Raw genomic sequence first — 14,654 nt, forward strand, 5'->3', positions numbered from 1 at the left:
TAACCTGAGATTTAAAGAGACTGAAAGATCTTTCCTTTTATTTCTTTAGATGGAGCTGAAGTTCATATTACAGAATAATAAATAAATTTCTGTAAGTATTGCAAAAGTCCTTAAACTCTGTCTTGCATGAACTCAGTCTACTGACCTAGTCCTATGATGCAGAAAAGGTCAAGAGGGCAACAGATGAAAGACTTAAAAAAAAAAAAAAAAAAATTGTTTCCCTGTTGCTTTGCATTTGTTTATATATCTGCAGGGAGATGAGCTTAACTGAAGGCACCTATATAGAACATTAACCTTTTCCTGAATACTGTCAGTGACATTCAGTGTGTAATTTTGTGATATATGCCCTCCATTTTTAACAGTTATCAGCTGTTGAACTTAAGGCATTGTTATCTGATGTGCTTTTTCTTTCAGGCTTTGATCCTGCAAACATGAAAATATATGAAAAAGAAATCTCATTGGACACAAATGAAGAAAAATAATTTTATCATATAATATTTGTTTCTAACATACCCCTAAAAAGGTTGAACAAACATTTATAACTTATGAATTATTTAAGACAGTTTCCTGCAAAATTAACAAATGAACAATACTTTCCCATTCAACGTTTCTTAGCTGCAAAGTAAATTGGCAGAGGATAACAGACACTTGCTTTATGAGGACACTGCCCTTTGATAACTGAGCAGAGCACAGAAGCAGCAGAAACTCTGTAAACACTGATAAAACAGAACCCTATTGCAATCAGAGTGGTATCCTAAATGAACAGCTGTAACAACTAACACCATTGCACTTGACCTCACTCAGTATCCTTTTTATGAGGCAATGCTATAAACAACTATCACACAAATGGTTCTTTCCACAGAGAGCAAACAATCTAGAAATGAGATACACATGAACAAAGTGGTGAACAGGGGAGTAATTACTGGAGACTAGAACACAATGTTAACACTACAAACCAGCTGAGCAGATTGTAGACACCAGCATGGACTATTACTGCACGCTCAACTTTTCTTCACAGAAAGCATATACGTCCTCAGAAACATTCTGCTCTGTCTTTACAGATGCACTGTGTTTATTACAAATCTTACTCAAATGACAACACATTGATCAACAGGAAAGATTTACTTTCCTCGGCTGTCAATAACTGTACTCCTGTGGTTCTTCAATCATCATTTTCAATGAAAAGCTGACTATAAAGCTTCTCTGTGTTTTGGGGCAATTCTTCAGGTGTGATCTAAATGCAGTAATAAGAAATAATTAATTATATAGCATCCTACTTACGCGAGCATTAGAACTAGTAAAACTGTTTATTGATTTCAGCTTCATTTTGTCTCCTACTCTGAATAGGGAATAAAACAAACAACTGGATCCCACCACTTGTGGTAGGCCAAAGTTTTTTGGGAAAAAAAAAAAGTCTTACAAAAGGTCTTTACACACACACAGACACACACAAAGTACTTTTTAACTGCAGTTTAGTGTACGGAATCCCACTGAATAAGTCTTGGAGGGACACTGGCACTGCTGATTGCAATTACACTTCAGTACCTTATTTAGGAGATTCCCCCACCACTCCCATACAATAACTGAAGTCTGTCTTCTGTGGAAGTGGTGGCATCACTGTCCCTGGGGGTGTTCAAGGAAAGTTTGGATGTGGTGCTTAGGGACATGGTTTAGTGGGTGACATTGGTAGTATGGTGATGGTTGGACCTGATGATCTTGAAGGTCTTTTCTACCCTTAATGATTCTGTAAAGCTCAGAAGGCGGTTATCAGTGGTGTAAAGTCTAGTTGGATGCCAGGAAACAGTGGCATACCCCAGTTGTCAATAAAGCATCCAGTCCTGTTTAACATCTCCATTTAATGATCTGGATGGCAGGGCAGAGTGTACGTACCCTCTGCAAGTTTGCAGATGACACAAAACTGGTAAGAGTGGCTGATGTGCCAGAGGGTTGTGCTGCTATCCAGAGAGACCTGGATAGGGTCGAGAAATGGGCAGACAGGAACCTCACAAAGTTTAACAAGGAGAAGTGCAAAGTCCTGCTCCTGGGAAGGAACAGCCCCAGGCACCAGTACATACTGGGGGCCACCCTGCAGGTAAGCAGCCTAGCAGACAAAGGGCCAGGATGTCCTGTGGACACCAAGTTGAACATGAGCCAGCAATATGCCCTTGCTGCAAAGAAAGCTAATGGTATCCTGTGCTGTATTAGGCAAAGTATTACCAGCAAGAGAGGTGATTCTACCCCTCTACTCGGCACTGGTGAGGCTGCACCTCAAGTGCCATGTCCAGTTCTGTGTCCCTTGTAGAAGACAAACAAGGACATACTGGAGAGAGAACAACAAAGGACCACAAAGATTATGTAGGGACTGGAGAGTCTTTCCTATGAGAGAAGTCTGAGAGAGCTGGGACTGCCCAGCCTACAAAAAAGAAGGCTGGGGGGGAGGATTTTATCAATGTGTGCAAATACCTGAAGGGAGGGTGAAAAGAAGATGGAGCCAGGCTCTTTTCAGTGGTGCCCAGTAACAGGACAAGAGGCAATGGGCACCAACCGAAGCACTTGAGGTTCTATCTAAACATCACACAGCACTTCTTCATACTGGTGGCACATGCCCAGCAGGCTGTTCTACCAGTCAAGGGCCAATGATTTTTACTACACAGACACAGTTTTACAGCCAATATCAGTACAAGGAAACATAGCTACAAGAACCTGCACAGGTGCTGTTTCACTGAAGACAGTGTGAAAATTAATACTCTATGGGAAAAAAAAAAAAAAAAAAAAAGCCAGTCAGAAGCAACAAATTCTAAGAGTTTCTCAACCCACCATAATTTCTTTACAATCCTCTCTTCCTCGTTGAGGTATTTCTGCCTTTCTTGTTCCACCAGGTTGCGCTGTCGCTGCACAGGATCTTCAAGCCTCTTCACTGTTTCAATCATTTTGCCATTGATTTCCAGCTCTGCTTTCTTCACCATTGCCCTCAGCATCTCCTGGTTCTGCAGCTGTTGCACAAAAGAAATCAACTTCAATTTTTCCCGTTTGACTGACATCCCTGGCAACAGAATACATTGCAGAGCTCAGAAATAAGTTGGGATAAACAGCCCCACAGCTAGAGAGACTTTTTACCTTCTTCCTTCCCTCTTTAACTTTACCTATAGACATTATTCCATGAGAAAGCGTTGGAGATGAGAAAAGCCCACATTTGTTTAACTTCTAATGTGTATACTTAACTTCCCATTGTCAGCTGATGGACAAAAGATGTTAGGTTCAATACATCACTTTCAGTGCATAACTTCTGCAGAGGTTGTAGCCCCTGTATAATGCTCAGCCCAGCATGAATCAAGTATGAATCATGAATCATGCCTCATGAGAATGCCAGAAGCCTGACTTCCACTTTGCACATCTCTCTTATTTTTGTACACTATATTGCCCATACATGCCTAGTGGATAATTGTACATATTAATGTCAGCTGGAGCATACTATTACCCTCAGAATGGAATATTTCAGTCTCTTGAGTGGCAGAGGAAGGATTGTGCCATCCAGTGTGATGTGGTTACAGACACACTCATCTGTGATATAAAACACCCCCCTCATCCACCCAAACCACCTTTTAAAATATGGTCATTTTCCAGAAAGTGGCCATGTAAAATTCACACTTTCTCAAGAGATCTACTATTTGTGCATTCTTAGCCTCATGTTAATTACCTAAAGTGTTTTTTTGTTTGTTTGTTTGTTTGTTTGTTTTTTACTGATATTAAGTTTGCAGAACAAAACACAGTTAAGAAAACAAGTTCACATTAAGTGATCAGTGGGGCTCCATCTAGTCACAACTTCAGGATACAGGTAAAAAGAACACAACTCTGTCAGCCGAGCAGCATCTCATACCATAAGATTTTCTAAAACACCTTGGGAAACTCAGTTCCATTTTTAGAACCAGCAATCAAACCTTCAACTGTCTCCTAAACATCCAGGCTTAACAGCCAAACTGCTTTCAACATAAGTGAAAACACTGCCTAATAGGAAGAATCACAAAAATGGCTTACATACAAGACAGCGTAAGGCAACAAGACTTCTTTTGAAGTTGATTTAAGAGAATTTCTGGGAATCAGAGGAAAAAAAAAAAAGCCTTTGCCAGGTTGTTCGTACCCAATCAGTACAGGAATTAGAGGAACAAACTCAAATCTCTCCTCCTGACGGTTCAGAAATTGTGCCTGACTCTGCTGCCAATGACACAACTCTCCAGTGACACAGCTGTGATGAGAGGGAGGGTAACACTTCACTGAAAGTGTTCAGGGGGGTCTCGGCTGTGACAAGCAGGAGGTGTTAGCTCAAAACTCAGCTCAACAGAAGTGTAAGCAGTGAGGGAAAAAAATGAAGCTGGAAAACATTTGAAACAGCACAGATTTATAAACATCGTCAGCTGCTTTATACCAGACTGGATCCTTCTGAAGACAGTGCATATGTGTATTTTTCCCCACTATGGGATTAATGTTTGGATTTGATAAATTAAAATCTCTGACAGTGAGACCAGCACAGCTGAGACACATGTCTCTTTCATTGTGGCAAGAAGGGAAACATAAATGAATGAATAAAATGAGGGAATGAGCATGTACCACTTCAGTCATATATTTTATTCACAGCTCTTTAACGAGCGGGGAAATTTGAAAAAGGGAAGTGACTTGGAAAACGTGAAATGACTTATCTGAAGTCAGGAAGAAGGGCCAGCATGACTTAAGTCTCAGGTGTCCAGAATTTCAGCCCTCTACGTTCCTCAGCTGTGTGACTCCCAGCATGCCAAAATGGGGTTTGTGTGCTTTTATGTGCATGTGTGTGTAAAACAGCAAAGACACTGGTTTATTATGAGGGTATACGTTTATTATACTGACTTCCACAGCTAAGGTGCTTGAACAGCGTTAGAAACTTTCAGTTTTAAAAGTTCAACCATTTCTGATAACAAGATTAGGGAATAAAATATAAATAATAAATATTTCAAAAAGATACTATGTTTAGGACTCCCTAGCCTCAGTGCTTGGAGTGAGCTCTTGAAGTTTGGGAACGACTCACGTTGGTATCAAAGAGATATTTTTACCATTTTTATGAAAGTTCACCCAACACCTAGCTAGTTCTGGCAAAACCAGGTTTCGTCATATTAGGAGAACCGGGACAGAAGGTGAGGAGGGAGAGGTACAGATGGGTGCAGGGAGAGGAAAGAAGGAACCAAGGGGAACCAGTAACCAAGGGTTTAAGCAGGGCAGAGTCACCAGCCAGAGGACAACATAAGGCAAAGTGAGCAGGAGCAGAGGGAAAGAGCTGTGTGTGAGGACAGGAGGCAGTCTTGGGCCACCTACAGCGTATTTCCCTCCACACTCTGGAACTGAACTTGATTCTTGAACTTGATCAGATCTGAGACTCCCTGAGTGCACACCCCTTGTGTCCCTCAGACCACCTCTGCCAGTTACTCCATCGCCTCAAGTGGAAGACATTTTATGGATCTGCCAGAGTTATTCTGGTTCAGGAGAGCACAACTTTTTGTAATTCACATTTGCTTGGAAACAAGACAAATAATTCTAGGTACTCACACCTTTGTTAAAACACTGTTCAAGTTTCAAAGTCAAATGCAAGTCTAGGTAAGGAAATGCAATGCAGGTTTTCCTCTCACCACCAAACAAAAATCTCTTGCTAATTAATGTGGCTTATAAGTGCAAGGAGAAAATAAAATAATAATAATATGCTTTTTAGAGCTCTAGCAACCTCTCCTATATTTATTACCCCTGTCTCACTCCCAGCATCACCAGTCTCCCCAGACCCTTACATTGTCCCTCTTCTCCAGCAGGTGCTCCAGCCATTATCTGTCCCTGCTCTCTCACAAGTACCCCAGCACTGCCTCTGGCACCCACTTTGGAAACAACCTGATAACCAGTCTAGTTCACTTTAAGCTAATTATTATTTGTGATACGGGTACCTTGAAGATCAGCTATCAGTTCATAGCCCTGCTCCTCACTAGGAGACAAGCATGTCCTGTCTAGCAGGAGCATCCCAGACCGTGATGGGAGAGGCTTCTGGGCCACCCAGTTCCCCACACGCCACTGTACAAACCCACCACCAGGGACTGCCTTCCTGCAGCTCAGGATCTCTGCAGAATCTAATTATCTAATTCCTAATGTTTGTTACCATACATAGATTAAATCTCGTCTCACCAATTCTATAATGCACTTCAGAACATAATTGAATTTCTAATTCAAAGTTACACTTGTGAGACTGTTTGAGTATCATGTACCATTTATGACAGTATTATTATTGCATTTTCTATCCTTTCGGCGGCACTCACTTTCCTGCAAGTAATAAATTTACTGAGGGAAAAGCTTGCATGCATACACATATCTAAAGCTGAACCTTAATCAGATCTAACTGCTTCCCCTTAAAACGTGTTCCCCTTAAAAGTTAAAAGTTAAAGAAAGGCAGGAACAGACAAAAAGTTTCGATGTACAAATAAGCTAAAGATAATACGCCATGATTACATGGTATAAGGTTTGTTTTCAAAGCTGCCACTATGGGAGTGCAGAGTGAACTACCCCACTGTACTCATCACGTGCTCCAGTCTGACCAGCAACAAAAACATCCAGAACACAGGCCGAGTTATGGCCTATCTCTGGCAATGAGGAAAACTCCATGGTACCATGAAACCAGACTTCCTTGAACATCTCTGAAAATCTGAGCTTTTAAGAAGAATGGGAGAGGGCTGGCAAGAAGGGTATCTAACCTCTTACAACATCCATGATGCAAATGTCTTTATTTCAAGAATCTCTGGTTAAAATCCAACCATGGAGTAAAACAGACTGGCCTTTTGGTTGCATCTGCTAACATGTACATTTAACTGGTGTGTGAATCAATTCATCTGGATGGATTCCTGCTGGATACATTTTAAAAAGAGGATTTTGCCAGAACAGACAAAGCCTACATGAATGAATGGGTCTTTTCCATCATGTGTTTCTCTGGTTCTATAAAACAAATGAGTAAGAATTTACAGTGATATCATCGATTCAAAATTGAACCACAGACAATATTAAATATAGTTTTATGTCCTGTTCTTGTTACTTGGTTATCCTGCCAAGTTCTGTGCCTGTGCAATCATCTTTTTCAGTTCTTTGGAAGTGTTTCTTTTAGTCTGTCACCATAAGAAAAATTCACACAAACAGGAACAAACTGACTGACGATCCAGGAGAAACAGAGAAACTGAACAATATGAAGTACTGTCAGACATACTATGCACACAACCTGGAAAAACAGAAAAATACATTTCCCTTTTACTTAGAATTATTTTACAAAAAATGCAGCACTTTTTTTTTTTTTTTTACCATCAGAAGTGTGATATTTCAACATTCTTTAGCTTAAAACAGTACTTATTAACACTACTACCACTTTCTGCCTTACAAGCTGTGAACTCTTTTTCAGAATGCTCCCACCCATTCAGGAAAGTCCTGACATTAAACGCACTCTCATACTTCAGTGTATATATATATAACACCCAAGTTTCCCTTGAGCTATGGGTTCTTCCATCCAACTCTCACAAATCTGCCCATGTCATACTGGCACAATGCTATCATGTATTTGCTATCATTTCTGAAATACGGGAAGTTAGCCAGATTTAATGAGCCCACTCTGGATAGCTCCTCTTTTTTTCTTCTCAAGACTTCCTTGGCAGCAACAATTTGCGCAGATGGTACAAGTTTCTTCACTCCTGTGTGCCCTAATGCTTTATCTGATCAAAAGCAAGCATCCTGCTCCAGGCAGGGCTGTGGAGACAAGCTGCAGCTGGGGAAATGCTACCTCCTTGGCAAGCAGGCCCTGTGAGAAAGATACATTCTCTGCCTCCAGCGCTGCACTTGCAACCTCCATCCCATTTTGCAAGGCCACATACTAAGCACAGCTGGTGGCCAGATCGCAGGGGTTTGCCAAGAGCTGCGTTTGGCACACGGGGTTACAGAAGGACAGAAGGGCTGCAGCAGCCTGCAGCACAAACATGCAAGAATACCCACTTATATATAATGTGCCAGGGCAGAGACCCTAAGGCAATCAGTTTTACTGAACAGTAAAAGCATGGGTGCTGTTATCACATGCAGAGGTCACCTGCTTGACACAGCTGTTTGCTCCAAACACCTTCTACCACCTCTTTGATACTAGCAAACTGAGCACAGGACCTTGTCATAGCACCTTCAGCCTCAGCCACGTTTTTCTTTTACTTTTCCACTAAAGCGAATTGAATTATGAACCCAAAATGTGGTCTAAATTCTGATTTGTATTATCTTTATACTACTCTAAAATTAATCAGCAAATCAAAGGAGATTGACACAGTGCTGTTCTAATATTCAAAACCTCCCTGGCACTAACAGCAGTAGCTGCAGCCCTACATTACCAAACACACCATGTCTCTTTCCAGATAAGGAGGACTGGCAGAGTCCTGAAGTTTTCTGTGCTGTCCGCTTTGTCTTACAAGAAATTGCTTTACCTCTTCTTACATCTTCTAAGGCAATACACGGTGCTTTCCAGTTTCCAATTAATTGAAGGGCTGAAGATTTTACAGCTGCATACACTTACTTTCATGGTGTCTGAGATAAGCAGTGTATATGTACATTGGTAACCTGACTGTGTATGTCAACAGAATATTTTGCTTAACTCTTCATTGTTCTTATTGTTTCTTGCAGGTTCTGAGCTGTTGATCTGTGTTAAGAAGGTGCTGGTAAAGTGAGAATGTAAGTTGGGTGCATCAAACCTTTGCAGTAACTTTTGAAATCATCCTTCCCCCTTGCTGCTCAAGCTGGCTATTCTTTTGGATTCTGTAAATACAGGCCTCAAACACTGGCTTAATGTATATCTACTGATCCTCAGCTACATTTCAGGTTCCTTGTATCAAAGTTGTTTATTCAGGAACTTAAAAACTGTCTCAACTATAAACAGTATGGAGCAGGAACATGGCTCTTCCAACATGTTTATACAGCACATAGCATAGTAGGGTCCAAACTAATCACAGACTCGATATTATTGTAACATAAATACTGCTTTAATGTCTACAGACATCCAACTAAGCTAGAAATTAAATTATTTCTCCATATCTGAGCAGCAGTAGTTAAATTGAGCTAATTCTCATATCTCTAGGATGATGCAAGCAGCATGTGCTAGAGCAGTATATGCTTTTGTATGTATGGTAATTGGGTCTCTCCTTTTCTATATAACCCTGCTACTTAGAATCACGTACAAAAGGTGAGAGGGAGGGAGGGAGAGGGAGAGAGAAAGAGAGGGAGAAAGAAGGAGAACATTTCCTGACAACCCGATTTCCCACTATTTCTCAGGTAAGCGTACCTGTAGTTGCTTCATCTGATGCAGCTGCAGCCGCAGATCTGACACGTTGCGTTTCATACCATGCAGGCTTACTTGCATCGATGAGGCTCCGGCAGGGTGATGGATGACGGCTGACTCCACTGTTGCCACTGTGTTCTTCCCCCCAGATAAGTTAGCAGCACCTGCAAGTAAACAGCAGCACAGGTTGAGCTCCCCAGCAGCGAAGGTGCAAACATGGTCCTTCTTCTGCACACTGAATTCACATGCACTTCACACAGATGGACATGAAAATAAAACTACAGTTGCCACTGCTCAGGGCAGTGGCATCTCCCCTTCCGATGTAATTGGAGAGACTGTACAATATCAGAGTGTGTCTGTGCTGGAACCTCAGCCATATCAGAGCAGTGCCTTACCACAAGACTGCTTCCTACCACATGTAGTGGAGATAGGAAAATTAGCTATAACTGCACGTTACACAAAACAGCAGCAAATCAAATCGGTGCTGAAAGTAGCTTTGGGATCGCCTTCTCAGGAGCCATCTGGGAGCAAGTTGATTCAAATTCACAGGACTCCTGAACTGCATATGTGTTGATTAATTCAGTCAAACTGCCAAGTCTGGGGGGAAGGTTTCTACAGAGAATCTTACTTTGCTGCTTAAAGTATGATTGCATTATTTCTATCAGCTGTGTCCAACAGCTACGGTATTAAACCAAGAGAAGAGAAATGAAATAATGGTCATTTATTTAGGACTGTGTTTACAAGGGAGTACAGCATAAAACAAGTAAGTGAGCTGAGTCATCACAAGACTTTCTTCATTAAGTAATGCTGTTCTTCCACACAGCATCAATATTAAGGTTGTTCTTTTCAGACTCAAGTACCTGGGAAAAAGCTTTATTTACAGGGTACAATCAAATCCCAGTTCATCAGCTAGTAGCCATATTACATCTGTCTTCTGGCAATTCACACTTAAACACCCATATTCTTCAAACTGTCTTTTTAATGCATCCTTTCCCCTTCCCTCTGCCAACAGCAAAATGACAGGAGGATGCACTCCAGTTTCTAAGTCCAGCTCTGTGTAGCCCTGCACAGCTTTCTGATCAGTGTCAGATCTGCCTTGTCCCTCAAGCTCAGATGACAGTGTGGCTGCAGCTTCCCAAACTACTGCACTGTGTCATCCCCCTATCACTTATTTCCTTCTCTATGAGATTAAAACCAAACATCCGAGGAAAAAAAATAACTGATCAATGGGTTTATGTGCACAAGGACTTTGGTCATCATCTGTTCCCACAGGCACTCATCCTACCAAGTTCAATTAAATCAACCCAAATATAGCATTGCAATATTTTTTATTTTTATTTTTTTTTTATTTATTTTTATTTTTGTTTGTCTGTTGGAAGTAAATTTTCAGTGCACTACAGAGAATGACACATCACGTCTGTCTGGAATAAGTATGAACCCAAGAATGGTAGGTTTTATCTCCACACACTCATCCCTAGTAGTCTAGTCAACTAGTAAAGTCTCCAAACATGCCTGAGTGAGTACAGCTCAGCAGAACAACAAACTGTTATTCCGTTGCCAACAGGTGTGGATTTCTCAAACATAACTTTTGCAAAATTCATCCACGAGGAAGCCTTTTTAAAGGAAGGAATTTATGCCAAGCTGTTTTTATTTTAAAATAGGCTAAAAGGTTTCTGAAGAATCGTGTTTCCTGCTGTACCCACATTTGCAGTTCCCTTCCGTAAAAGCACGTGTCCCTTGGGCTGCACCCATGTTGTATACGGTGTGACATGCTGCAGGTCTTGGGAGACATGCTCAAACAAAAAGCTGTTCTAGCCTCTTGTAATGCATGCTACCTAAATGACCTTCTGCAAGATCTGCTAGATCTGCTCGGTGCTTCTACAACAGCACTCTTCAGTTCAGTGCTGAGCAAGCTGCTGCACATTTTTGCCATGCTCCAGTATGATTCGGTGCTCTTTTGGCTGTCAAAGAAATGCTTAAAAGAAAGCAACACTCAAGAAATAAACAGTCCTTGTTCACTGCCATTCTGTACCTGCTCCACGCTTCAGCCTAATCTATGCCAATAATTGTGTCTACATGTATGCTGCATTTTTTCCTACAAAGCATGTATCTCCCTCCCACATGCACTATTTTTTTTTTTTGTGTTTTTTTTTTTTTTTTTTTTTTTTAAGAAAAGGGTATTTAGTTCATAAACCCTACAGACAGAAACCACCAGAGAGTCTGAAAAATGTGGATAAGCCTCCAAGAGTTCTGATCCCTAGCCACAAATCTGGACTATTTTTGAAAGCACATCTACCTTTCTGCTATTCTTTGCCTCAAGCAAAAGCTCCAAAACCTCAGCCCCCAACTCTGTGGTTATGCAGCCAAGGCATGAATCAGTCCCCTCCAGTCTCTCCCCACATGTTGGACACCAGTCAATGTGCATATTTTCAGAGGATGGGGTGCCTGCTTTCCTTTTAGTGTAGATGGACTGTGATCTGCTTCTGTAAACAATAAATGTGTCCTACTCCCTGCAAATCAATCCTCCTCCTCCTCTGCTACCCCAGCCACCTCTTCTACATATGCTACCATGAAGCTTCTGCTGCAGGCAGTGCTCAGAGCCCACGAAGCACGAAGGGACTCCTAAGGGGGTGAAACACAACCACACTCACCCAGCGAGCATGGGAGCACAGTGAAGATCACCAGCTGATTTCTCAGAGATTCATATTTTCATCAAAAAGGAATAAAAGGGCAGCTGAATGAGGGACTGCTTCGTCTAGGGAGTATAGCTCTCATTTGGAAGCAGGCCCAGGCTGTAGCATTGCGATTAGATGTAGAGCCAGATGGATTGAAGGGAAAGAAACAGTGTTGGCTTGCATAGCGTTTAAAATAAACCCTTGTTGGAGCTAGGTAAGGGGTCCTGAGGAAAAAAAAAAACTGCAGTGCAAAAGGGAAAGGCTGGGTACTTGCCCAGGCTCAAGAAGGCAAGGAGCTGGACTGCCACTCCCTGACACTTGACCTTTGTTATCATGCAAAGACACCGCTCTCCTTCCATTTTCCAGAATTTAGTTGTCTTTCTAAAATGCTAAGATTTTGTTTTGAAGCAGGCTATAAAAAAAAAAAAAAAGACCACCAGAAGACATCAAGAAGTGTTTCTTCCCAAATCATTAATATTCTTATCAAAGAGCCACATTTTAAAATATCATGGGGGAGACGTGGCAGTTACTCAGTCCCCTTATCAGCTGGTTGGAATCCACTAAACAAACAGACAAATGCAATGTTAAGGTTGCAACTCCATCATTAACAAGCTGTTATGGTCAGACACCACAGCGTCCTTAAAAGAACAGGATGTTCTACAGATATCCGTGTGCAACTTCACCTTGGTGACCCAGAATTAATTCAGGATCATGCTATACTTGCAAACACTGACCAAGTTCAAAGACTAGCATGATCTATCTTTGAATATGAGGTAAGCAAGCAGATATGGACAACTGTTTAAATTCACAGATCATTACAAGAGTGTGTGAAAACAGCACACAGATGTGCACAGAAGACAAGAACTTCTCTGGCAAGCACAGGTCACAAAGGGTGAGGAATCAAATTTGAGCACTACATGTGTAACACTTCTCCCTTCTCTATCTCCCTCTCTTGATTTGTACTGGAGATGTCAGCACAGAAAGAAAGACTCCTTGAACCCTTTTCAGAATAAACTAAAATCTCCTTCCTCCTCTTCCACCAAGGCAGCAAATGGCAAATTGGTTTTGTGTGTTTTGCTTTGCAATCCAGGATGTAATTGATCCAGAATTTAATCTATCTCTCATTCTTACCACTTGATGAACAAAATATGACTTAAAAGAGAGTAGATGAGCATTACCTAGCATATTTGTTAGTTATCTCATGGACAATCTTTCTAGTAACTTTTTGTTGTTGGTTGTTTTTTTTTTTTTTTGAGTCATGTGCTATCAGGCTGTTCCTAAATGAAGAGTCCCTAGATACCATTCACTTTTGATGAACTGAAAGAGGTTATAAGGATTCAGTCATTGGATTTATCCTAGCGTGAACAGGAGATACATAGCTCGACTATGGAATGTTACTGCTCTTTGAACCCAACTCCCATGAAGAAATGAGCCTAAAGCAACAAAACATAAGAAATGCAGACAGCAGGGTCACTGTCACAGGCTTATTTTCCCCAGTGAAAAAGCATTTTCGTTTAGGTTCTAGTATTTGAGGCTAAAGAATCTGCTACAGACTGGCAAAGCAAAAACGTGTTAAACACAACTACTTGATTTATACAAAATACCAAATGGAGTATTCACAACCTAGATATACAGAACTACCTAGGATTTAGAAAATTTGGTTTCTTTTCCTTCCCAAGTGAGCTAGTTCTCTATTTTTTGCATGAATGTCTCCCATCACTAGAAAGCATACTACAAAATACAATGTTGGTTCAACATTGATGAGTCAATTTCATACTGCACAGATGTTTTATTGTTCAGGATAGGAAGCAATTCACGTTTCTGCTTACCGCTGCTCTAGAAAGGACTGCTCAATCAACATTTTATACCACTTTTCCTTTCAAATAGTCTTTGAAATTGCTAAAACTGGTATCTCAGTGTGCAGTTGTCAAGTGGAATTGTATACTTTGAGAGCTGACTGTCTAATGGCTGTACTTAATAAAGATTGGGGTGAACTGGAGAGCAAAACAGAGGTCTGCAAAAGTGTTTCTGGATGCTGCAAGCATGCTTAAACCCAAGCATATTTACTCGAAGGAGAAACATTATGTAGCACATTTTGCATATTCTGACAGATTGTTGATGTCTTTCAGGTAAGCAGAGACTTATTAGACCTCGTTATGTGTAATTTCAAAAGCAGATGCAAAAGCAGACTATTCTATTATATAGGAAGGCAGTCCTCAGTATCAGCTGATATGGGTGACAATACTGAAGCAGTAGCATATTGTGGTCAGCATCACACCTTGTTTCCCCTTACCTGCTATAGTTCAGTTTTCTGATTTTTCTGTGGCTGTGTCATGCTGGAAGGACAGGATTTAGGGATGCAGATGCTGGAGTTACAACTATACAGTGCTGATAGGGATCCTTCCAGTTGCATGACCACATGACTGGCTGCACAGCCAGCCCCACTGCCCTATGTCTATCTCCCCAGGTGATCAGAAGTGCACCTATTACACAACCTGAACTGTGGTATCTCACATGATGGGTACGACACAGTTGTGTGACAGAGACATTATCTCTGTCAGTACCTGATAGATACTGATCTGGTCTTTTGTCAGTAAATTAAACTGGCCACTCCTGCCCCCCATGATGGGGCA

General features: G+C 41.2%; 1 protein-coding gene across 12 annotated transcripts in view; it reads right to left on the reverse strand.

Annotated features, from left to right (window-relative positions):
- The window catches only part of KIAA1217 (KIAA1217 ortholog), a 372,473-nt gene that overhangs the window by 35,715 nt on the left and 322,104 nt on the right, over positions 1 to 14,654 (reverse strand). For all 12 annotated transcript variants that reach the window (XM_032180908.1, XM_032180909.1, XM_032180907.1 and 9 more), the window contains 2 exons: positions 9,350 to 9,510; positions 2,818 to 2,993 (listed from right to left, as the gene is read on the reverse strand). In XM_032180908.1, coding sequence (XP_032036799.1) covers positions 2,818 to 2,993; positions 9,350 to 9,510 — 337 coding nt within the window. The remainder of the gene's footprint in view (positions 1 to 2,817; positions 2,994 to 9,349; positions 9,511 to 14,654) is intronic.

Source organism: Aythya fuligula, chromosome 2, assembly GCF_009819795.1.
Source record: "Aythya fuligula isolate bAytFul2 chromosome 2, bAytFul2.pri, whole genome shotgun sequence".
NCBI lineage: Eukaryota > Metazoa > Chordata > Aves > Anseriformes > Anatidae > Aythya > Aythya fuligula.